This window comes from Mytilus edulis, chromosome 8 (genome assembly GCF_963676685.1).
Source record: "Mytilus edulis chromosome 8, xbMytEdul2.2, whole genome shotgun sequence".
Taxonomy (NCBI): domain Eukaryota; kingdom Metazoa; phylum Mollusca; class Bivalvia; order Mytilida; family Mytilidae; genus Mytilus; species Mytilus edulis.
Window position 1 is genome coordinate 7,211,262 of NC_092351.1, and position 27,576 is coordinate 7,238,837.

The 27,576-nt window shown below is 33.1% G+C and overlaps 1 protein-coding gene across 2 annotated transcripts; it reads right to left on the bottom strand.

Moving 5' to 3' along the window:
- Nucleotides 1–518: 518 nt before the first annotated feature.
- Nucleotides 519–27,576, bottom strand: LOC139484709 (phosphatidylinositol 3,4,5-trisphosphate 3-phosphatase TPTE2-like). Of its 2 annotated transcripts, none has more exons than XM_071268582.1 (15): nt 27,140–27,576; nt 18,521–18,788; nt 17,482–17,691; nt 15,699–15,812; nt 14,137–14,303; nt 13,604–13,668; nt 12,800–12,860; nt 12,108–12,189; nt 9,565–9,715; nt 7,629–7,709; nt 7,108–7,213; nt 5,655–5,752; nt 4,989–5,084; nt 2,559–2,632; nt 519–1,104 (listed from the first exon to the last, which is right to left on the bottom strand). In XM_071268582.1, the coding sequence occupies exons 2-15, from the start codon at nt 18,772–18,774 to the stop codon at nt 999–1,001; spliced, it is 1,665 nt and encodes a 554-aa protein (XP_071124683.1). In that variant the 5' UTR covers nt 18,775–18,788; nt 27,140–27,576; the 3' UTR covers nt 519–998. The 2 variants fall into 2 exon arrangements, with proteins under 2 accessions (XP_071124683.1, XP_071124684.1); XM_071268583.1 differs by having other exon boundaries at nt 18,521–18,840; nt 27,140–27,263.

A 27,576-nucleotide genomic window follows, 5' to 3' on the forward strand; every position in this document is an offset into this window, starting at 1 on the left:
ATGAGCCCAAAGGTCTAACTCGAACTTAATAGTAGAAAAATTGCTAGTGAAGTGAATACATATGATAAAAGATATTCTTATCAGACAAAGATATTGCAATTATTAAATAACGTTAAATGCAGATACAAAAACTGAATTAAACTTGACGATATATGTCATCTGAATCTGCAAGCTTTAAAAAGTACCTCAATGGAGGAGTAATTTAAACTTTATTTATAGATAAAAGGCTATACGGACAAAATGCGATGAATAAAACGATTTCATGTAATGCACAGCCAATGCGACTATTTTGTGTTAAAGGGAGGGTGACGGGGAATGATTCTCCATTTTGTCTCTTTGACACATTCACCATTTTCATTCTCAATTTTATTAATCACGAAAATAGACGAAATACGCATTTGTCCTCCATAAGTATAAGCCTTGAACGCGTTTTTGTTCTACCATTACATTTTAATAAAGAATGTCAATATAAAAGATAAGACTTGTAACTGTACTATTCAATACGTATAAGTTGAATACATTTTAAAATATCAGGTTTTATTTCACAACATCAACGATAACATTTGAAAATAAATAAATGCAAAATATGTTAAATACTTCTGTACTGTCTCCAAAATAAGTTTCAATTTCAATATAAAAACAACTATAATTAGTTTTAAAAAAAACAATATGCAAACGTCATAGGGCACAAATAACACAATTCTGAGCAACCAGTTTTGACCATATTAGGTCAAACGTGGAAAGTATTTACAATGCAATCAGATAAACTTGTTTTTCGTTCTTCTGGGGAAGTCTGTTCTTTCTCGTTGTCTCTACAAGATCGATATAATGAGATTCTAAACAAATTGTATCTCTTTGTCTGTAGTTTTCTTGATAGAAAATATTATATCTTCTCCCATTCTGTTCTCTCAATCAAAATATCGTCTTTCTTTCCAATAAATGTTGACGATACCATAATTAACACGTTATTATCTTTATAACTGATCAGAACTTTTACTTCAACTTATCTTTTCAAATCCCACTTCGACAGAGAAGTCATCTTTGTATATCTTGTGAACCTTCTTTTTGTGTGGATTATCGAGTTCATCCCTCGGTAATAATAATCTGTAATACGAGAAAAAAAATTAAGCAGAGTCTGAAGATGTGGTCAACTTATTGAAAAATAAAAGGTGTTATTCCTTAACCTGATTTCACTAATCTACCAGAGGAATGGATAAGAGTTACATTAAATAATATCAATCTTATTATATATAGACGAAATCTATAAACAACACCTCCATCTTATTAGGAAATGATATTTCCTAAGAAAGACGATTTCTTCAACATGTTCAAGTACAGTTAAACTTTCAAATATTTTTTGTATCTAGGAAATATTTATTTACAAGTTTAAGGAAATATTTTGTTAAAAACATCTGATCCTATGATGTATTTATTATACATAAATTACGTTCAAAGCAATAATAGAGGAATATTTTTTTTAAAACGTGTGTGTAGTTCTTTAATATAACATCAAAGACAGGGATATATCTGGTATTGAGGAAGAAAGATGACCACTCATTAGATGAACAAAACATATATTAGTGTTTAGTATGTCTATCTTTCTTTAACATCTCTTTTTTTTGCATAGAAATAATGATGACAGTGTCCTGTCCACTAATTTTTTGTACAAAACTATTGATCCTCACAGTTAAATATACAGTCATACAACAAGTCATGACATTGATTAACCAGAGTATATACAATTTACGTACATGCAAAACTTACGTAACACATTTGTTTACTTGCCCTTGAAACTTCAAAAGTAAATTAGTAGATTTAGCTTCAAGTTTGGATTATTATTGATATAGATTTAAGCTTCCAGCTTGAATTGCTTTAGAGGTACTTAACCCAAACATATAATAAAAATAAATATTTATTGTAAGTTTCCAATACAACGATTGTCTGAATAAAAAACGCACGTTTAGTACTTTATAAAGTACTCAAATAAAAACAAATACTATACACTGAGATAGAAATGCCATGCAAATTTGAATATCGTATACAATTTACAATTTGCCATCATAATGGACAACACTGTACATGTATGTATGTAATGAAACTTATGGACCAAATGACCGACACAGAAATATAGTTAAATAAAGGCAGCAGTAGTATACCGCGATTCGAAATTCATAAATCGATAGAGAAAAAACAAAAATTTACAAACTAAACCTGAGGAAAACGCAAAAAATATAAGAGGAGAACTATGACACAACAGAAACACGACATTAAAATGTAACACACACAGAAACGAACTATAATATAACAATGACCATTTCCCTGACTTGGTACAGGGCATTTTAAGATAAAAATGATGGATTGAACCTGGTTTGTGGCACGCAAAACCTCCCGCATTAATGGCAATGTTAGTTATAACATTAAAATAACAACACTACATGACAGAACTACAATACAAATAAATGGGAGAAAATATATGACAGAAAAACAAACGATTAATCGTCATTCCGTGAACAAGGTATACAAAATGTAAATAATGCATCAATTCCTAAATAACGTACCTGTTATTTTCGATGAATGAGGTATGGAACCAGAAGAAAAATGCACAATTATCATACACCTTTGGTACTTTCGACTGAAACAAAATAAGATATTCAGGATTAGCTAAACATGCATGTTGAAAAACTGTAGCTTAAACATGTTAGAACATAAAAGAAAGTATATTTTTTCATTACTTCCTATTAGAAACAGGCCAATTCAAAATATTAGATTTTCCGAGACTACTTTCAATGTAGCATTTTTTTAAATTTATTTTTTTTAAATTGATACTTGTTTATTCCAAATATTTCCTGTTTTCAATTTCCTCAGTTGCCCAGGATGCAAACTGTGGATTCCCGTTTACATTTCAATCAACTGTCCGGGAAGCAGGAGGCTGAACAAGTGCATTGTATTACCAGAAAAAAATAGTACACGTGTAATAATACTTATATTCTTTTATATGACAATGAATGAAAAAAGGAACATCTTTCTAGAATGTAATACTAGTAATGAATATTATAACATAATCGAGTGCACCTATAAACCAGATTCACATAACATTATAACATAATCGAGTGCACCTATAAACCAGATTCACATAACATTATAACATAATCGAGTGCGTCTCTAAACCATGGATTACTGTAATCAATATATATTAAAGAGATATAAAAGGCAGACCACATAACATCGTCACTGTTATCTCCTGCAAGGCTTGTACTTATAGTATTAAATTAATTAATGTGTTTATTTTGTATTTGTCTAATGTATTATTCGATAAATAACCGGGTACAGATTTCAGATGTGTTATCATGTATGATTTCCAAAGATTCAAAATATATGTAGAAGACATTTTTATCCCACCATATTTGATTTTGTTTCTTATTTTCCACAAGGACCATTTTGTCAAAATAAAAAATAAATGTACAAATAAAGTTTGGTTCGATTGGCCACTGCTATCTCCCATAAGCATAAAATGTTTTAAATTTTCATTATTTAATTGAACATTCCTAAATGTGAAAATATCTTTGATTTTACCAATGATTAATTTAAAATCGAAAAAAAAATGTTGCAAATTTTCAGTATTATTAGCAGTTTGGCAAATATGACATTTTCCGTTTGACAATAGCATTTTTTAAGTCTACTTTCCGTATAAATGATATTGTGAATGCATTTCCATTGACATTCTTTAATTTGATTGGTGATATTAACTTTTTTCAGATTAACCCATACTATTTTCCAATTAAGTTTGTGCACATAAAATTCTTGCCATTTAATAAAATCAACGGTACCAAGTTTGTTGCACCAGATGCGCATTTCGACAATACATGTCTCTTCAGTGATGCTCGTGGCCAAAATATTTGAAATCCAAAGCTTATATAAAAGATGAAGAGCTATAATCCAAAAGGTCCAAAAAGAATAGCCAAATTCGTGAAAGGAATCAGAGATTTGCATGAGGGAGATAGATACATTTCTTAATTTATAATAATTTCTAATATTTTGTAACAGCAAATTTGAATAACACAAAAGATCCGTATTTTCATGCCAGTACCGAAGTACTGGCTACTATTTAAGTTGACATTTTGGATATATATTCTTATTAATCATGTCTCGAATATATTTGAGTTTTAATTCTTTAGGTTTGATTTTTTTTTCCATTTCTGTCTAATATTTCTGCATGATTAATTCATTGTTATGTGTTCAACTTCCCGCGGCAAGTGTTATCTTAACCAATTTTTAAACTGTTAACGAGGCTTTGTTGACATCGGGTAAGGGAAACAACTCTTACAGAAGTATTGTAAGTCATTTCTGCGTCTTAAGTAAAGGCAACATCAACCCAGCTGTAATTGGAACGGTAAGCAAACATAAATATATGGTTTATATTTAGTTTTGAGAATGATACAGCAGCATCTTTAGTTTTCTATGTTTTGTCGTGTGTACTATTATTTATCTGCTTGTCTTTTATTTTTTTGTAGCCATATCGTTGTCAGTTTATTTTCAATCTATGACTTTGGCTGCCCCTCTGGGTTTTTCGCCCCTCTTTTAGAAAAAGGTAAAAGTGTGACTCCACCAAGCATTACGTTAAACCTTTTAATGACAATAAGGCAAAATAGTTATCACAGGTACCAGGATTATAATTTTATACGCCAGACGCGCGTTTCGTCTACATAAAACATTTCAGATTTATTGAAAAATTTAATACTCCTTTATTAGTTGGGGGGTCAAAGCGTTGACGGGAGCAAGTTTTTCCTGAAGCGTGGAAGCTACATCCCATACAATTACGCAGCGAATATTTAAATGACGAGGAAGAAAAGCAAAAATCAAACTCATTCCTTGAATGTTTCTTTGAAAATCTTTTCCACAATATGAAAATTAATACACAACTTATATAAGTTGCAAGTTTATAATTAGTTTAAGCTTATAGTTCGAGTAAACAATGTGTGAATACTTACAGATTTTGATGTGAATCGAACTTTGATGTCGTTGTAAAGGTCTGGGCAATTCAATATCTGAACGTCTATCTGGTTCTTCAAATTATTATGTCGAATCTAACAAAAGAAAAAAAGGTAGCTACTATTTGCAAAATTAATGATATGCATACCACATGCATTTATTACTACGATATACACTATTTCAACGGTAAATCTACATATTGAATATAAATAAAAACAAGCAAATCAAGTTTAACAGACTTCAGGTGCATACCTTCGGCATTGAAGACAGTACACTGGATACGTCTCTTGACTTCACGAGCAATTGTATCATCGATTGTTTTTACTGTCATGAGCAACACGACTAATGTCTTAAGTGGAGTAAAAACAATATTCCACTTCCGGAGTACCGAGATTGAGCTTCGGTTTAAACTGTGTTATTGATTTTTTTCTGAGTAGTATTTTTTTGACTATTGTTTTTCTCTTCGTCTTTTTAATTTTTGGACATGACACTTCGAAAATGTAGGCAACCTTGTATGTTTTCTTTTGACGAGTATTGTTTTATTTCCTACTTCTTTCCCATTGCTACAAAACAAAAACAAAAACATAACTTCAAAATGAAGTACCAAATAAAATGATACTCGTCAAAAGAAAACATAAAAGGTTGCCTACATTTTCGAAGATTACCTGACAGTTTAGCTGTTTTCCAAATTGTACCGTATGGACCTTTTCTTTGTTCTTGTAAATTTCCATCGATAAATCTGATCCGTCTCCTTTACCAATATCTAGGAAAAAATACCGAATTTTCGTAGGTAGATTATAGCATCATGATTTACATACTGTAAAACAACTTATTTTCGCGGCTTTCGCGAGTAGAAAAATAACACGAATATAAATCGTCGCGAATATGTAAAACTTGGATCTTTCAATATTAAACTACGGCATTTAAATGATAAAATCGCGAAATTAAACAGCCGCGAAGTTGACTACTAAGGGTAAAACCGCGAAATAAAGTATCCGCGAAAATAAGTTGGTTTACAGTAATGAATATAAGGAAAGATAAATACTAAAGAGACAACAATTTACAACACAACGAGGGTTGAACATACCACGTATCCTTTTTATATCTATACCATAGAAAGCTTTAATAGGCACGGACAAAATGTGAAACAACCAACGACATAGTGTATTATAAAGTATTATTGCAAGATAGAAACCAACGAAAACCGAAGTCTTACATGCTCTACATGGGACAGTCACATACATGAAGCATGTACAGAAAAAATTAAATCATAAAAATACTTAACTCCGAGGAAAACTCAAAACGGATAAAACACATCAAACGAATGGACAACTGTCATATTCCTGACTTGGTTCAAGCATTTTCAAATGTAGAAAACCTCTCTCTTGCATGACAGATTTATTGCAGTTTGATGTTGAATTCCCTGGTTTTTCATGATAAAGTTAAGGTATCAATACAAGCAAGTCAGTGCAAGTCTATGATAAAATTCAGATAGCGCCAACGTTCAAACGTTCAACGGGTTCAATAATCAGTACTCACAATACATGTGATAAACTTCATGCGTCGCTAAATATAATTGTTAAACACATCATTATTATTTACCATTCAAACATTCACCCAAAACTAAAAAGTTAATTAGTACAAATATATAAAATATGAAGATAATTACGTACCCAAATAGCTTTTGCATTCAAGGTAATTAAGAAACAAAATATGTGACCTTTTTTTAATACTCATATACACTGTATCATGTGTAAGGTTATTCACCTCTGTAACAAACTGTAGATGTATGTAAAAACACAACGCGTAAGTTTTACCACGACAAAATATCTACCTACCATTTATGCCGGTTATTTTGATACTTGTGCTTTTCAGGTTAATAACTGGCGAGCATGCCCAAAGCGGTTAGTTCGTCCCCGACAGATAACCTCCCATTTTGCCTGTTATTTTTATACTTGTAGTTTTAGGTTAATAACTGGCGGACTTTCTCCATGTGATTAGTTCGTCCCCGACAGAATACCTCCCATTTATGCCTGTTATTTTTATACTTGTGATTTTTAGGTTAATAACTGGCAGACTTTCTGCATGTGGTTAGTTCGTCCCAGACAGAATACCTACCATTAATGCCGGTTATTTTGATACTTGTGATTTTCAGGTTAATAACTGGCGGACTTTCTCCATCGTAGTCTTTCTTTACATTCTCATAATAACCAACATATCTACTCTAAATAAAAGGAAAACATATTTTCTGTTAAATTTAATGTTTTACACAAATTGTCCTAAAAGGTTTTACTAATTGGATATCTCGCATGTACTATGCTTGATCATACAATAAAATACATTGTTGAATGTGCCTCCACACCGAATCCCCAAAATAATGAAATATATCTATCCTTTACACGAAACAAAATATTTTGGCGTGAGGAAGACGTACACTCTCAATCATACGTATGCCCTCATTAATGTGTATCTAGTACAAGGAAACAATAAATTAAATTACACTCAGTCTCCACTTGACAAACGATTGATTCAAGCACAAAAAACAATACGACAATTGTTCAAATTACACACATACAATGCAGAACATACTCAAAGGCAATCATTTGTCTTTATAAACAGTTATGAAAAGTTAAATTTACCTGACTTGGCGTTTCCACGCCTTGGAATGTTGTACCAACACTTAGGTCCGTTCTTCTTCCTCCAAAATAATCCAGACTACTCTGAAATCATTAATCAGAATATCATCATGTGATTAGACTTAAATATCAGATATCAGGGCCGGATCAAGGATTCTATGTTTAAGCGAGCAAACTTAAATCTTCGCCGAGGGGGGTTGTAGGGTTGGGGTAGGGGTTGGGGGTGGGGGGGGGGGGGGGGTTGCAGTAAAATTATCGAACTATCTTTCTAGAGTGGTGCAATGTAGATATCTTGCCAAGCAAACCCATGTTGACAAATTTTAAGGGGGCGCACGCCTGCCACGCTCCCGCCTGAATTCTAAACATTTATACTATATCATTCAGATCTTTTATAATATGCATTAAATATTTGACAATAGACGGTAGGCGAACAAAAATAGTTTAATTCATAATTTAAATGAGTAGAAAGGATGTTAGCGATTAGTATTCGAACAAGCAACCAAAACATTTACAGTTTATCAAGCGTAACATTCAATGTACACAGATATAAGAAGATGTGGTATGAGTGCCAATAACAACTCTTCATCCAAGTAACAATTTGTAATGGCAAACCATGATTATAGGTCAAAGTACGGTTTTCAACACGGAGCCTTGCAATTGGATCACACCGAACAGCAAGCTATAAAGGGCCCTTAAACAAATGACAACTACTGAACATCAGATACCTGACTTGGGACAGGTGCAAACAAATGCAGCAGGTTTAAACGTTTTATTCGATACCAACCTTATCTGAAACAATAGTGTTAAATCACAACATAGAAAGACACACTATAAAATATCAATTGAATTAGCTTAATGACATGCATTCTTAATGTTAGTTTCCGTTACCATTGTACTTTTTAAATTATCGAATACGTCCAAATTGTAACATCAAGATTTACAAAGCATTTATTATAACACAAACAGAAACCCTATCTAACACAATGATTCAAACAACAATATAAATAAAGTGTTATTAGATGGAATGTGATCACAGATGCTTGAGGAACTGAAATATAATTTGCTCTTATCATGGGATGATGCACACCAAGTTCAGTATTCTATATGTTTCACTGATACATGGACAATGTATATGCATTATTCATTACTTCATTCAAGTTAATAGCAATCAAATCAATCGAAGTAAAACATCCATTAAGTGCCAGCATGAAACATTATTCATAAACCTATAATTGCTGTTTATCGGTTTTATAACTGCATAAAAAGTGCATATCAATGTATTAAATACATATTTAATTCGACGCCATGGAATATTTCTCTGATAACATATTGAGTTATGGACGATGAAAATGCGGATACGTAGAAGCAGACTGATATTGAATGTTTAATGAGACCGTTTCTCGGTCAGTAAACATTTCTGTAATTTTATTATTATTGACTATTGCTTATTGTATATAATAAAATTTGTTTGTTTAAACGAAAGTTGTCCCGTTTTGTCGTTGCCTTTACAGGCATCTTGAGGCCAATATCTGTACAATACGGTATGAGTTTTGCACATTTTGAAGGCCACACCAGTGAACTATTATAGTTGCTAACTTCTATGCCAATTGGTTTCTGCTGGATATTTGTCTCTTTGGCAATCATACCACATCTTCTTTTTTTATATTTTACTATTATCAGTTTAAAATGACATATGAAAAGAACAAACTAACAAATAAGTTTACTGTTAGTATGCAAATTACTAAAAGACCCCGTCTCCCTGCAGTACGGGCCTTACATTACAACAAACCCCACCTTTACAGGATAACAAGTAGCGGTCCATAGCCCCAGTCAATCCATATTAAGCTAACTGCACGGAGAATGTCCTCCAAGTACATATCATGGTCCCCGTTCTACCTTTCCCTCCTTTACAATGGGCAGCTATAACATCAATACTAACCTCTGCCTCTTTAAACATATCACAGTCCACCAACCAAGTACATATCATGGTCCCCGTTCTACCTTTCCCTCCTTTACAATGGACAGCTATAACATTTCTGTCATCCTTAGATAGCCACTCACGTACATTCTTACAAAACTTTATCAAATCTCTGAAAATAATTATCAAGATAAGCATTAATATTGAGTTAAATAATTGAACAAATCCTTAGTGATTGAAACTGTATTTTTGGGTTAATATTTTCAATTTGACGTAACATTTTCTTGTAAGTTCCATTAGTGTGCGCGTTAGACTAATTAAAATATGTATGACACATATTGTATATTGACCAACGAAACTATTCAGTAGATATTTAGGCAATGGTAAAATTGAAAAAACAAAAATGCAAATTGAAGCGTTACTTAGGTACTTAAAGAAAATATAGAAAGGCGGGATGCAGTAGCAGGGGTTTTATTGTTTGATTTGAGGTACGAGAAAAAGTATAAAAAACAAGAATGTGTCCATAGTATACGGATGCCCAACTCGCACTATCATTTTACATATTCACTGGACCGTGAAATTGGGGTCAATACTTTAATTTGGCATTAAAATTAGAAAGATCATATCATAGTTAACATGTGTACTAAGTTTCAAGTTGATTGGACTTCAACTTCATCAAAAACTACCTTGACCAAAAACTTTAACCTGAGCTTCACACTATCTTCTTCTTTGTTCAGTGGACCATGAAATTGGGGTCAATACTTTAATTTGACATTAAAATTAGAAAGATCATATCATAGGGAACATGTGTACTAAGTTTCAAATGGATTGGACTTCAACTTCATCAAAAACTACCTCGACCAAAAACTTTAACCTGAAGCGGGACGAACGAACGAACGAACGAACGAACGAACGAACGAACGAACGAACGAACGAACGGACGGACGAACGGAGGCACAGACCAGAAAACATAATGCCCCTCTACTATCGTAGGTGGGGCATAAAAATACCAAAAGGAAAATTAAAAGAAAAGAGTGTACGTCGTAGATGAACCGTCATTACATGCCAAAAGAATATGACTGGGGACACGAATTGCCCCTCTCAAGCTTGTTTTTTCAAACGAAAAGGGTTTGGACAGATGGACGGATGGACGGAAAGATGGAAGGACAGATGCCAGGTTAAAGGTAACACGTAAAACCACCTTTCGACTTATTGTGGGGCATAAAAAGGGACAAAAAGACAAACAAAAGTGCACGAGGCACTTCACAGAAAATAAAAAAACATAATGGATGAGCTCAGGTGCTGTTAACGAGAAGAACCTTGAATGCCATTGTATTAATGGCCGGGCCCAAACCAAAACCTCGCCCTTCCCCAGTTTCTCAGCCTTATGAAAAAGTTAATATGTTTCTTACATTGACCTTATGATGTATACTTAAAGGAACATTGCGTTTAGGCCCATTTATACAAATTTTTTTTATGACTGACCTAATATTGTCTTTATACTGCAACTTAACTTAATATACAGTACTGATAGTTTTTGTCGAGCCTGCGACTTTTGTCGCAGAAAGCTATAGGCATAGGGATAGTGATTCGGTGGCGGCAGCGGCAGTAGCTCACATGTTACGAAGTTTCCGTCAGTCACATGTCCATTGTCCCTGACCTCATGTTCAAGGTTCAGTGACTACTTGAAAAAAAAGTTAAGATTTTTAGTAATGTTAATTGCCTTATTATAAGTAATAGGATAACTTTATTTGTAATATGCGTACCTTGCAAGGTTCTCATGCCCGTCAAACAGTTTAAAGTTGACCTCTACCTCATTTCGTGGATCAGTGGACAAGGTTAATAAGTCAATAAATCTCAGATACTATAAGAATAGGTCTAGTATATTCGGTGTATGGAAGGACTGTAAGGTGTACATGTCCAAGTGGCAGGTGTCATTTGACCTTGACTTCATTGTAATGGTTCAGTGGTTATAGTTAAGTGTTTGTGTTTTTTGTCTGTTTTTCTTATACTGCATGCAATAGGTCTACTATATGTGGTGTATGGAATTATTGTAAGGTGTACATGTCCAAGTGGCAGGTGCCATCTGACCTTGACCTCATTTTCATGGCACAGGGGTCAATGGTTAGTTTTCTTGATAAAGTCTAAGCCATAGGTAGTATTGTGAATGATTGTAAGGTGTACATGTATTTCGTCTTTGGTTTTAATTATATGACTTTAACCTCATTTCCGTGGATCATGTAACGTTTATGTGACAGTTGTAGTTAAGCTTTATATTTAGGACTATCAACATAATATCAATGATAGATAAAGAAGATGAGACATTTCAGAGTGTACACTCTTGTTTAAAGGTAACATAAATGTCAAACTTAGTTTCATCCCTTAATGAACCCCTGGGTGTGGAGAAAGTGTTCAATGACGAAATTAGCATTGCACAAAATATAGCTGTGTTACTATATTTAGGAAATAAACACAACTAGTTACAGTATAAAATTATGTAGACTAATGTAAACGCTGGTATTACTTTACAAAATAGTATTATGTATGTGATAAAGTTTACTTACTCAAGGATTGGAACGTTATGATCATCTATAAACAAACGTTCTACTCGTCCATGGAATTTACTAGGGTCGTAATTACGTTCACCTGAAAAATAGATGATACTAAAATTGAGAATGGAAATGGGGAATTGTGTCAAAGAGACAACAACCCGACAATTGAACAGACAACAGCCGAATGTCACCAATAGGTATTCATGCAGCGAGCAATTCTCGCACCCGGAGGCGTCCTTCAGCTGTCCCTTTAACAAATATCTATACAAGTTCAGTAATGAACGTCATACTAAACTCCAAATTATACACAAGAAACAAAAATTAAAAATCACAAAAGACTAAAAAGACCCGAGTAACCTGACTTGGGACAGGGCAAACATGCGGTAAGGCATTTGCAAAACGTCAACAAACATGCTGTTTGGTATTTGCGTAACGTCAACAATATTCTAGCTAGAACGAACACTATGCATAAGTGTCAAGTCATTTTGACATTAATAAGCATACCAGAGAAACGACAGCTACATTTCTAATCTAAAAATCATAACAGCTTGTCCTCTTCTTTGCCATCTTTATCCTTTTTTAAGATTACAAAAAGCTGAAAAGTTGGGACTTGTTGATTTCAGCACAGAAGTTCGTAATCTGTTCGTGTGTTTGCTTTTCAATTAGTAATGGTACAACATCTGTCTATTGTAGTACATACTTACTGCATAAATCATAAACTCTGTAGTGATCTTTATGTTTTGTATCTAAAAATCGGGCTACATCCTATAATTAAAAAATATATATTACTACAATAAATCTTTATTTCTATTAGTTTGTTCTCCTTTAAAGCAATTATTGAATGAATATTGTGTATCATATTTTTTTTTAAATCTGAACTTAAACATTATCACAAACATTAAACTAACGTAATCATGAAACTTAAAGGTTACTGGCTTTTACAGTTTCATTGCATATTGAATTGGAGCATCACTGATGAGTCTTATGTAGACGAAACGGCGTATAGCGTACTCCATTATAAGCCCGGTGTTTATGATAGCTATTTACAAACTCTTGGTCGATAAAACTACCGACTGACGTATTATCTCCGAAGTTTTCACACATTCAATTCCTGTGCTGATATGAATGGTCATTTTTACATTTATTATTCATGGACTGTTAGCGTGTAATGCTTTGAAATTGCCAAGTTTAGTTGGCCTTACCAACTATTTTAATTCGAGCGACACTGATGAGTCTTTCGTGAAATATAAGACTGGCGTACTAAATTATAACTCCGGTATCATTTTAACAAACACTTAGTTGATACAACAGTTAGTATAAACATATTAAGAGTAGCATCAGTCCATTAGCAAACCCCAACGTGACACTTGCATGAAATATTTATTAATGCGGCCATTTTAGCAAATTACACTCCAATAATATTAAATGCAGTCGAAACACTTGTGTGTTTTTCTCTAAAAAATATTAGAGAAGGTAAATAACGCACTACCTCCATTAGATATACCAACCTCAATAGGATTTCTGTATAGTTTCCTCACACCAGATGACGGATATGACATAGCTATTACTCTTTCTATAAGATAAGGAGATATTTTTGAATTATTATATATACAACTTCTTTACATTTTTTACTATGAAGTGGTATTTTGAAAAGCTTTTACTATTTTTCTACAATTGCGTCGATACTTCTTATAATGGACGTTCATTTCCCGATGGTACATGTACATGTTTACCAGTAACCGGATGTATCTCTGAGTCTCTCTATTTGTTCTCTAGCGTGCATGATGAAGGTTGTTCCACAAACAAGTGTAATACATGCATTGAAATATGTTCCATGTTTGTTTCAGTATTTCGACATGTACATGAATTACATAAATAAGAGTATTTATTTTCTTTTCATTTACTGGTCCATTTGATGTGTCGCATTCTTTTTCAAACACGATAAAGCAAAGCTACATGTCTTTGAAAAACGTTCATGAAGGTTAAATCTACAAATTACTAGTAATTTGATTTTTCTGTTTTTCTCATTAATATCCCGTACCTGTAACGTAACAGAGATCCAGATCGAATCCATCTTTCTGGTACCTCCTTTTATTTTGGGATACAGTTTGTCTAGCAGCTTTCGTAAAGTGACGATATTGTTGGACCATGATGTATATAGACCGGAATATTCTAACAATTCTTAACCCTCGTCCAATTACTGGAAGTCTAGAAAGGAAGGATGATCAATGGCGTAATTATACTAGTGTAAACAATATCTTACTTTGTTTTCAATCTTACTAAGAGCAAAGTGTTATATAAATAAAAGAGGAAGTATGGTTTGTGTTTACCAAAAGACAACTGAATTAACCAATAAACACGTCTAAATGTCAGTGTATGTTTAGTTTATGTATTCTATTTAGTTTAAGGTTTGATAGAAATAATGGAAGCAGGATAATCGATCAGATTTTTATGTAACATCACATTCTATTTTCATGAACAATTGCATGTTGTAATTTTCATTTAACATTTATGCCAATGTCTAATACAATTAAATTTGAGTCCGGTGTCAAATGTAAATATTTTTTTTTTACATTTTCTTATAATTGCATTATATGTATGGTTCATTATAATACTTTATTCTGATTGGTTAACTGCACATCAATTGTTATTCCTTAAGCAATTGCATCACTCAATAAAACTTATCATTCATGATAACACGTGGTTCCACAAAAAAGTGCACAGGTGAATTAAATAAAAACAAATATAAAATTCGTGTTTTCATGATCATAGCTAAAAAATGTAATTATAAGTATTTAATGCTTCTTTTTGTCACTTCATAGGGTTGTAAAAGCGTTGACCGTGCGTACATTTTTGGAATGAAGCGCTTTTACACCCCAATAAAGTTACAAAAAGAAGCATTCAATTCTTAAATGTACCCGTACGTTTTTACAAATTAAGCAATTGATGTATTTTATTATCGATCAGCATTATCGTGTTCAAAGACATTTAAAGAATTTAAGTTCAAAGGCTGATGGGACTAAATACTTTGCTACTTTGAATCAATATATTTATTATAAGACTTTGCTAGTGGCAAAATAACACGAAATATATCGCCTTGAAGTCATAAAGAAAATTTCAACAGGAAAATTAGTTGGTTTACTATATTAAAGCATGCATGTTCATCAACTTCTTTTCAGCAACCTGGCGACAAAATGAAATTTATGATACATTTACTAGAATGCCGTTAAAGAAGACGTTTCCTAATATACCGCTAATCAAGTAATCTGAATATGAATACATTAATTGTGTAATATCAACTGTTATATCCACTTTATTGAGCATTTGATCAAGAAGAGAAGCGACTTAGTTCTAAAAAGAATTAAAGAATCATCACATGGTGTCGAACATTTTGATAGTTTACAAAATATATATTGTCAAAATAGCATAATCAACTTATTCGAATTGTACTTGAATGGGTTTTTTTTCATAATAAAAGCAATTGTTTTTCTTTGCTTCACCAGGGAACTGAAAGAGGACTTAAAGTCGAACTAATATGTCTGATTTATTTTTTAAAGATACAATGTACATGTGACCACTATGTATAACAGTTACTATAATTACCTGGAGTAGTCGTTCGTAGACACATCAACAGCAAAAGTAGCTACATCAAAGATAAATGTAGCAAACACTATAATCATATCAAGGACGTCCATCACACTCTTAAAAAATCGTTTTCTACAAGGAAATTATCCTAAATTACTATCTGTCTTCATTAAAAATGAGTGTAACAAAAATTGAGAAAGCTTAAAATTAATGCGAGTACAAAATGTAGGTACCAATGTTTCCTACCAATTTATCTTACATGTATATAATTGTTTCGATCGTCTAAAAGAACTTAAGAAATTGTCAGAGGAGAACTTTTTAATTGAATTTTTACTATCGCACCATACTAAAATTTAAAGAAAATGCCGTTCATATTTTTCAAGGACGAAACACGTTTATATTCTTATGAACATAAAACTTTTGCTTGGAGACAATAGCAACAATGTGACCTATACAAATACGTTGAGTATGTTAGAGTAACGACCCCAAATTGACGGAGAAGTGTACACCAATACACACAGACCAGGCTCCGCGTTGAAGACCGTACTTTCACCTATAAAGGTTTACTTTTCACAAACTGTGACTTGGATGGAGATTTGTCTTATTGGTACTCATGATCATACCACATCATCTTATATCTATTGACATATCAACTGCACTAAATTAAAATATGTCTGGGTTTTTTTTCCAAAGCGTAACTACACGTAAGTGAATTCAAATAACACAGATTACAAACAGATTCAAAATTGTCACATATTGGATCAATCTAAATACCGAAAGATATCAAAATGAAACAAAGTAAACAATCGAACCAATATGCTATGAACCACTGCTTGCCTTATTTACTTAGATCCAACATAACATGGGTAAACAAGACAAATATTGAACTTTTCTGCTACACCATCTTTATTTTTTATCAACTGGAGAATACGGAAGAAATAGTTCTCATCAGTGAATAATTAATGAGTGAATCGGCATTACATTTAATGGCTAATCTGGACATATATATTATCACTAAATAGAGAATATCATATGACTTTTCAATGCCACAACTGTATCAACCCGAAACACCAAGGACTCTGAATTTTTTACGACACATAACTTAGTAAATATTAGGGGATTGATAAAAGCTAAGCAACCGTGACTGATATTGATATCATCATGGATGTATGATAAGGCACGATTGTCATTAATTGTATTACACCTTCAATTCACCCTAATTACTACAAAGTCTATAATAAGGTAATTTTGTAAAATTGACTTTTGTACTTTTCTATCTACAGATGTATATACGTTTCATTTCTTCATTTCCCTCATTTTAGTATCTGTAGTTTGTTGCTAATTGGTCATGAATATTTCATTATCTTAAATTATGAATGGTTATTAAATACTGCTCTTATTATCAACATAATGTATTAGTTTAGTGTTCTGAGCAGAATCTACGAAAATCAATGTGTTCAAACCATGACATTTTACCAACATTTCCAACAATATTTTACGGTTGCTTAAAGAGATTAGTGTATTTTTATCGAATAATATCTATTATGCGGTCAACTTACAATCGTGGTATCAACGTTAATATGTACATGTATGTGTACCTTCTAACATAAGTTCTTTTGGAAACGGTTATATCAACAATGCTTTAATGTATGATCCTATTGAAACCAATATGTGTTACCCTTTATTCCGCGATGAACAAATACAGTCTAGAATATATTACCAACATTTGGAACTAACATAATAAGGGAACTTCAGTTAAATGACAAAAGATCAGCTGAAACGAGCAATTTATTCAACTTACCCCTTGACAAATATTCGAACGAATATTTCCAGTACGAAGTAAGCAATGATTGCCCTCGAAACTAATTCTATTCTGTAAGATGTTTCATCATCTTCACTGAAGACAGTCACTTCAACGATAACTAAAGTAATATCGGTTAGAATCAGGACAACTGTAAATATCCGGAACGCAATATGTTCAATTACACCTTTCGCAGACTGTCTTAAAATCCTGAAAAGTAGAATATATATACGGAACATTTAATTTAAGTGTAAAATACACAAAATGTCATTCTTTTTCCCCTTTAAACGAATAGTTTACATAGTATAAAATTGAGAATGGAAATGGGGAATGTTTCAAAGAGACAATAACCCGAGCATAGAACAGACAACAGCAGGATGTTACCAACAGGTCTTCAATGCAGCGGGAAATTCCCGCACCCGGAGGCGTCCTTCAGCTGCCCCCTAAACAAATATATATACTAGTTCAGTGATAATGAACGCATTACTAAACTCAAAATTCTGCATAAGAAACTAAAAGTTAAAATAATACAAGACTAACAAAGGCAGGAGGCTCCTGACTTAGGACAGGCGCAAAAATGCGGCGGAGTTACACATATTTGTGAGATCTCAACCCTCCCCCTATACCTCTAGCCAATGTAGAAAAGTAAACGCATAACAATACGCACATTAAAGGTCAGTTCAAGAGAAGTCCGAGTCTGATTTACTCATCTTTACTAACAAACTTTCTTTAAATTCAAATGACTGGGAGTTCATGTATAGCAGGGGGACTGGTTTCAACTCGTATAGCTTTTATTCGATCTGATTGAGCTCACATAAAGCTTATTCTGTGTGTACCTTTATTATATGTATCAAAGAGAACACATGTGGGTAATGGGTAGCTGGATGGACATAAACATGATGGACGTTTAAATAATGCTTCTTTGAAAAACACCCTCTAGGTATCTTTTTCACAGTACTAGGCAACATACAAACGTCTTACAATGGTCATCTTAAATCTCAATGCACACAATAGAATTCAGATGAAACATAGTTCCTACCCAAGTCTTGATTCAGGTTGTTTTTCTTTCCCATGGAATTCATCGTCTATAATAACATCCTGAAACATTTGTTCGCTTTCGTCTTCAATATCCTTTCCATCGTTTATAACAACATCAACTAATTCTGCTTCATCGATTTTAGAAAAGCCATTCTTGAGGTGTTTGTTTTCTTCTTCTCTATCGTTTATAGCTGCTTTATCTCCTGAATTGTCAGTGTCCTTGACTGAGGAATCTGTGTTGTTGCTTTCGTCCATGACAATATCTGTGTCTGAAAACAGAGTTGAGTCTTGTAATGGGAAAACTGATTGTGTGGGTTTATCCTGTAATAAATGTCATACCAGTAGTAACTCATTTGCAATTTATATATTAATTTCAATCACGATATAGATTTTAGAGTGATGCTGGTTTTCTAATAATAAAAAATAAAAATTCTTATTTACGGAGATTTATTGCTGATTGTATAATTCATTGGGGAAAATTAATGAATGAGCTCGCAATTGATTTTTCAAAAAAAAATCTAATTGCAATTACAGCAAAATGTATGATATGTTTTAGTTTGAAAACCACGTACCACTAACAACCTTTGATCTTAAAGATAGCGTTACCCGTATGAGGATGACTCTACAGTTATACTAAAATGACTTCTGAGTAAAACAAACTACTATATATTCAATAACTGTTAACATTTTAAGTATTCATTCAGTGTATGACATCATTATCATATAACGCTTAAAACATCAAAATGTAATTATCGAATCACAGTGTGCAATGTCTATATTATGTCATAGCAGATATTCAAAATCTATGGAGAAATTAATTGATTACTGCGTAATCTCATCCTAATGTGTAAATATCCACACTGTATGTAACTTTAGTGTTTATACTTCTCTGTACAAACTGTATAAAGTACATTATAATGGAACAATCGGAATCACAAGTCTAAGAAAGAAAGAATATTTGAGATAACCTCCTTGATCATCGTAACAACAAGACAAATAAACAAAAGCAGTCCGCATATTATTACATAGAAAAACACATCTGAATAATCTGACGAATAACCCTTATCCAAATTTATATTGAATGCATGTGTTTCTAACTGTTCATTAATGTCAGACACCTGTCAATACAATATCTAATGCACCAGTTTACCTAGCAGAGTACCAATAAAACTAAGTTTAAACAAGAGTGAAAACCTTATGTGTATACTAAACCCCAGAGTACTAAACAGAGAGATGCTCTGAGCAGATTTATACACTATTATATAAAATCTCTGAACATTCATATTACTTGTTGTACTTGATTGAACAGCATGGTTGCTTTTTTGTCGTGCTTTCATTGGTATGGTCATATTAGTTATAAATTAACTGTTTACAAAACTTTAATGACAATGGCAATGCTATTAGTAGCTACCGAAGACAAAAGGGTATTTACAACGCGATCTATATTTTCTTCACCCTTTTTTATTCTCCATCATTTATTTCTGTTCTTAAAGTGTAAATCGAAATCGAGGAATTGAGATAATTCCTATGAAACATTAGCTACGACCTGTCACTTGGCTGGGGTGTCGTCTATTTTAGTGTAATCCAATGAAGCATTTGTGACTAGTTCTTAGTAATGTATCTAATTTAGTAAAGGATTTCCATCTTGTGTGAATTTAAGAAAGATGTGAAGACAACAACCCAACAACACAGACAATTACCTGAATTTTTTTATAGATCAACAAACGGTCAATGTTCCTTTGTTTCGAATATAAATAATATACAATTTATATTCAATGTAATAGATCCGATATATAGATTTGATATTTTTTTACCATAAACAATGACGATAATTTCATTTAATGAGTAGAAATATCCTCAGTGTAAATCGTAGAGACGCCAGAATAAGACAGCTTTACAATAACAAATGATAGATCAAGTCATTTACAATATATATGAGAGTTGTCGATGGTAACCTGTGTGTCAAAAGATAATTGTACTGTAACAATGCACAATGGTAAAGATAAGTAGCAGCATCGGTCATTTGTCAACAGCCCCAATTATGGTATGTTTACTATCATTTATGATTTAAAGGAAAAGGAAAAATTGATGCTTAGATTGTACGGTACTAGTAAACAATGCGCGTACTGTATTTACCATTCACAAATATAAAAATAAGGAGATGTGGTATGATTGCCTATGAAACATCTATCCATGTGATCCAGTGGATGTAATCAATTATTATATGCAACCATACGGCCTTTAACAATGAGAAACATCCATACGGTATGGTCAGCTAAAAATACCCTCAACATGAAAAACGATTCGTGTCAATTGAGAAAACTAGTGGACTAATTCATGACAAGACAAGACAATTTACGAAAAACATATTTGACAAACATGAACCAAGGACAACCACTCAACAAGAAGCTTCTGACTAAGGACAGGCACATAAAGAATTTGGCGGGGCTAAACGTGTTTGTGATCGTACAACCTTCCCATAACCGGGAACAGTGGTGTAATAGTACAACATAATTATAGCAAACTATAAAAAGATCTGTTTAAAAAAGGATTAACTCATCAGATTGATACAGATAACTATCTAAAAATATGAACTGAGACGAAACAGTGATGCCGTCTCGATTTGTTTAAACAAAACCGTACATGTTTAAAATATATCGGACACTAATTCCTCTCAAAATCATCGTTCCTTGATTTTACCGTTATTAATATACACGAAACAGCAACCCACAGAAAGAGACGTATCCTAGAAACAATCCTTCTCTTGTCATTCCCCAGTTTCATATCTTTAATAATAGATTTAAGAAATCGTCCCTTTACACATCAAGATGAAAAGCAATGCTCTCTATGTTTCCATGAGGAATGGCTGAAAAACTCACACCATGGTAATGGGAAACAGAATTACACTTTAAAGCAGCTCTATCGCAGCAATATCTAGGTCATGTAGGTTTCACGTGTCTTCTGTTTATTTGTATTGTTGGATGGTTGCTGTCTTATTGTTGCAAAACCTAGTTTTATAATAGCCATCGTGGACTCAATTGATTTTCTTTGATATTCACTAATTGATATCCGGTCCACATAACTTGAATGTAAAGGGACGGAAGCTGCTTATGAATATATTACAACCTTCCTATTTGATTTCAATGTATCACTTGGGATGTAAAAAGTAGGAAGCTACTTAAGAATAAATTACATCTTCCTATTTGATTTCTATGTAGTTATTACCGTATCACCATGGTGATACGGTCTGATTAGTCAGAGGCTAAACGTCAGGTTCGGGTAAATCTGTTAACGGTATTTCTGTTATTTCATTGGTTATAAATACTATCTAATGGCTGCTTCGTGGCTGTTTCCGGAATGATTATGGGGGAAATGAAGGTCATTTTAACGTCTGATTGGCTATTAATGAGTGGCATGCATTATATGTTCAACGCGTCCGTAAGTGGGGTCGGATTGAAATCATGATACTAGGTTATAGGTACATATTATGATAAAGTGTTCATTTGCTATAGTGATTAGTTATGATGATAACTCACCACAAACTGTCAATTTGGTACAGATTATATAATCATGTGACAATGTGATGATTTAATCTTGAAATTATGTTGCTATTTTGGTAAGAAACTGTACATTTATGTATTATTGCTATTCTCTAAAAATAGAACAGTAATGTGTATAATTTACACTTTAAACTGCATTTTAAAACGGTTAAATGATTGAGATACTTTTGTGTTAGATTTCTTCGTATAAAGCTTAGATTTTAAATAGTTAATACACAAAACGTATGCTCTATTTATAAAAATAATAACCATTCATTTTTCATTGCTTGGACATATTGATTAGAAAATATTAAAATCACGGAATTTACCGAAGATGTAATTTCGTTTCCAGCACTTTCATCGCTTCATTGATTTCTGGTGTAAATAAACAAACCCGACGATACGTATATACTGATTAGAAGAATACAAAAATTACAAGGTGAGCAATATGGTTTCTTATGTGCAAAGAAGCCTACACCAAGCATCACGGTATTGTTATTGGCAAGGGTTTCAGTGCACTGTAGGATAGTGTCAGCTGTTGCAAATTATATAATTTAGCTTTTTACAATGCACAGCTCTATATTTGACAATGACCCCAAAGGCAATCATTTTATACGATCCTTCGAACCCAAAAAACTTGCAACACAGTGAACTCCCAAAAAGATGTTTGCATGTGGGGTAGACAGTTTGCTGATCTTTGATGTACTCGTACATGATGATTTATTCTTTGGAGTTGTCAGGAGGCTGATTTAGAAGGGGGCCATGGGGCTTGCCATCCTTTTCTGTGAAATTTTGTGGGCCTGCACTTATGAAAATTTCTGGATCCGCCACTGGTTGTTGGACCATAATAGTCCCAGTATGGACACAGTGGTGATCAGCAGTCATTATAAAAAAAGAAGATGTGGTATAATTGCCAATGAGACAACTGTCTACAAGAGACCAAAATGACACAGACATTAACAACTATAGGTCACCGTACAGCCTTCAACAATGATCAAAGCCTATACAACACAGACAGCTATAAAAGGCCCTGATATGACATGTATAACAATTCAAACCAGAAAACCAAGGCCTTATTTATAAACAAAAATGAAGGAAAAACAAATATGTAACACATAAACAAACGACAACCACTGAATTACAGGCTCCTGACTTGGGACAGAAACATACATAAATAATGTGGTGGGGTAAAACATGTTAGCCGTATTCCGATCCTCCCCCTAACCTTGGGCAGTGGTACATGTACATGTATAACAGCTAGTACAACATAAGAACAAACTATAAAAATCAGTCAGAAAAGGCTTAACTCATCAGATTGCACATTGATATATCAAAAGCAATGAAAACTTTATTTGATATGTCTGATTTCAATTTATGCACATCATCAGGTCTTACACTTAGAATATTTTTTCGTGATGAACATTACTATTTGGTTGATCATGTAGGAAATCACTGAAGCATGACTGGAGAAGTCGCCCCCTCCCCCAGCCCCCCCCCCCTTTTATTGTCCCAGCTGAACTGAGAATCTGTCCCATTTTAACCATTAACGTCATACAACAATTACTTTTCCATTGTGGCATCATATATTTTGTATTAAAATATCAAAATTTTACATGGAATATATGTGATGTACATGCATGTACAGTTTGTAATGGCAGACATATACATATTGTAGCAATAAGGTGTATCCAAAGCAAAATAATTAATAATAAATCAACTCAATGGATAGAAGCATACTGGTGAGTCAATTTTTTTTTTCACACAGCATCTGCATAGAGTGATGAGATATAAATCAGGAGATCAATCACTGGTTTTAGAAGTCAAGAATTTTTATATTTTACTTATTTGGGTAGATACATGTACATGTAACACAACATTTATCTTGTCATAATACCTGTACGCTCAGTGTTCTTCATGAAAACTATCACACTGATTTTTAATCATTATAGGAAAGCACAGTGTATAAGCAAACATTTCAGGAGGCAAATAGTCTATTATAGGCTGACTGCAATAGTCTGTACATGTATATTATCTGAAAAAGCTTAGTTCTTGTCAACTTTCTTATTATTTCAAACATTTAAATAGATGTCTCCCAAATTTGGTGTATTTCTATTAGCTTTTTTTAAAGTCATTTTCATTTATTTTTCAACCCGTCCCAGAAATATGTTTAATATAGCTGATTTAGAGAAAGGCGACCTGGGTCACCTCTAACAAAGGCTATATTTATTGTCACTGCAAACATTTTACCTGTTCAACACCAAATGCTGTCAAGTTTGGGGCCCCTGGCCATGGCTCTTTTTTTTCATAATTCATCTTACATGTACATCTCCTTTGAATTTGTTTGCTTATTTGTTCTATGGTCTATCTATGCATATCTATCTATATACCACATTTTCATGGTCCCACAAAAATGCTTAAAATGTATACATTTGACTTTTTTCTAGCTTCTCTCATGTGATAGCCATACCTTTTTGGTCACTATTTATGTGTTGCGTTTAAATATGAATTGTAACACTTTACAGTGACTGAACAGGTAAAACAAATACTTCTCAAGAAACAGAAAAAAGGACTACTTGGAACAGCACCAGACTACATGTATGTACATGTATGAATAAAAACTCAGATCGCACTCAAGAAACAGAAAAAAGGACTACTTGGAACAGCACCAGACTAAATGTATGTACATGTATGAATAAAAACTCAGATCGGAATAGCATGGAGGATATGATATGTCCTTGTGAATAAGCAAGGAAAGCTTTTAATAATAGTGCCTATTTTTTAATTTACTAGATTTTTCATTCATTATCTGTGCAAATTTCAACATAATTTGTCATTAATCCTAATCTAACTTTAACCAAACTTTCAGTGGTGGATCCAGAAATTTTCATAAGCGGGAGCCCACTGACTGCCTAAAAGGGGCCAACTCCACTCATGCTTCAGTGATTCCCTATAAAAACAACAAAATTTTTCCTAAAAAAGGGGTGGCCCAGGCCCCCCGAAAAACCCTCTAACTCCACCTCTGACTTTAATTTAATATGACAAGTGTTTCATTCACCAAAATACTGGTGCGTTTCTGTGATAAATATCATGCACAATTTTATAAACGAGAGGGGAAAGAAGATCCACATGTGGTGTACCTGCACATGACAATTGCAAACTGCCCCATTTTTCTTATCACAACCAATCAACTGATCATGCTGATACTGACATTACCAGAGAGTACACACCAAATGAAAAATCACAAATAATTGATACATATTATCAGATATTACAGAATTAAATAGAATGAAATTCAAAACAGTGTGGCTGTGGCCATTGATTGACACATTAAATTCATCCATTGACTGGGACAATTTAGGTGAACTTTTGTATGTAACGACCATTGCTCACTGTGTACGTTTTAAAGACACTTAAACTATGGGGTCACCAAAGGTCCTCAACACCTTAATAAAGTATTTCGAAAAATTAATCAAGAATAACACGATGTTTTGATTTATATCAATTGTATAAATCAAAACATAAAGGTTATTCCTGATTAATATTTCGAATTATTTTATAATTAAAGGCGTTAAGAAACCTTTGGTGACCCCACAGTTTAAATGTCTATCGTAGGTACGTCGTGAACAGTGGTTGTTACAGACACACGTTCACGTAAATTATCCCAGTCAATGGATGAATTTAATGTGTCAATCAATGGCCACAGCCACACTGTTTTGAATTTCATTCTATGTATTAAATTTATTACAAAAAAATGTGTTCTCAATCTAGTAGATAGATATTACTGGATCTCATATATACATGTAAGTACCAAAGACAACTGTCTATCCAAGTCACAATTTATAAAAGTAAACTATTAAATGTTGTAGTTTGGTCTTCAACGCAAAGCTTGGTTCACACCAAACAGCAATTTTATATAGTCCATATTAATCATGACAATGGCGTTTGGGGTTAAACATGTTTTCGTAGGTACATGTAAATAATATTGCCATGGAACTTTTTTCATGAGAGTGTTATAGTCTATAGAGTATTACTTCCTGTTTGGTGGAATAGTGAAATAGAAGTCAATACGTTCTTGCTCAATCCTGTGTCGCTTTGAAGGTGTCATGATTGTAATCCTCAGCTTAAGCAATGTGTTACTGTAATTTGAATTTCAAAATGAATGAGCGACGTTTTTCGAAGCACTGGTCAACTCCACCATGTAGCGAATCACATGACTTTGACAATCAGTAAATTCCAGCGAAAAATAAGTATATAAGTAAAGAATTGTCGGATAAAAATTAAATAATAGAGTACACAGGAAATGGCAAAGTTCACATAGTCTCGTATGATTAATCATTTAAAAAAAAACGAGCAAAAGGGGGGGGGGGGGGGGGGAATGGGGCGTACACACTTTACGTCCCCCTCTGGATCCGCCACTGCCTTCTGTTGTTGTCCATTTTTTCAAGTAGTAATCCTCAAAAGTATGTGTAGGTTATATGCTATTTTTATCAAGTTGATTATAGACACAGAATACATTTTATTATAATATCATTCCCCATTTCCATTCTCAATTTTATTAAGTCTCCTTCCATTATAACACGGGTCCACCAATAATACAACAAAATTGACAAATTAGTAGAAAAAAGCGCTATGTTTTCATATTGCTTGAAGTGCAATATTCCAATAAAAATAAACTACTCACAAACCACTGATCTCAATATAATCAGCTAAAATACGGCAAGTTTTTTAGAAAAGCTATTACTTGTAAAGAATTCAATCATCATATTTCTATATAGCCAATGCAATAAGAACTGAACTGCGAATTGATGCTGTTAATCAATTAGTTTATACGTACACGAAACGGCTGCCAAATATACATACAGTTAACTTTTAATGTTAGTAAATATATAACACGTTTTACAAATACAATGTTGTTGTCACGTGAAGGGATAAAAATAGAAGGTTACAGCGTTCCTTTTTCTCTACTTCAAACTATATATAAATATAGATCTGGAACAAATACTGAATAAACTAAATATATCATGCATTACAAGGAAAGTGTACGAGAAAAGTAAGATATGTACCAACTATGATTTACTTACCGATAAAAGTAAAAGATATGGATTAATCTGTATAGTATACTTCCAATGCACTGTCCAGTTCGTTGTTAATCTGTATAGTATATTCCCAATGCACTGTCCAGTTCGTTGTTACAACAATACATTACACTATGAAGCATTCCATCATTATGCAACAGTCCACACTGACCTATCTCCTATGAACTCTAAGTACATATCGTATTGCATACACTGTTAAAATGTTGACGTCTCTAATTGAATAAGGAATCATAAATTAAGCTAGTTTGTATATCACAGATCGATACCATCAATACCATCCATTGGGAAATACAGGACCGTGTATCAAGAATCCACATCAGCTGTTTAATATGGAAATAAACAAATTCAGTAATCAATGTATTTTATTTCTCGGAGAAGAATAACTCGCAGATTACATTGTATATTGAGGTAAACAATCCAAT

Excerpts from the sequence above, each read along its gene's own strand:
- LOC139484709 (XM_071268582.1), bottom strand. The coding sequence starts at position 18,774 with ATGGACGAAAGCAACAACACAGATTCCTCAGTCAAGGACACTGACAAT. Across the intron at positions 12,861-13,603 it reads TATACAGAAATCCTATTGAG|GATGTAGCCCGATTTTTAGA; the intron begins GTTGGTATATCT and ends TTTTAATTATAG. Across the intron at positions 7,214-7,628 it reads GCGTGGAAACGCCAAGTCAG|AGTAGATATGTTGGTTATTA; the intron begins GTAAATTTAACT and ends CCTTTTATTTAG.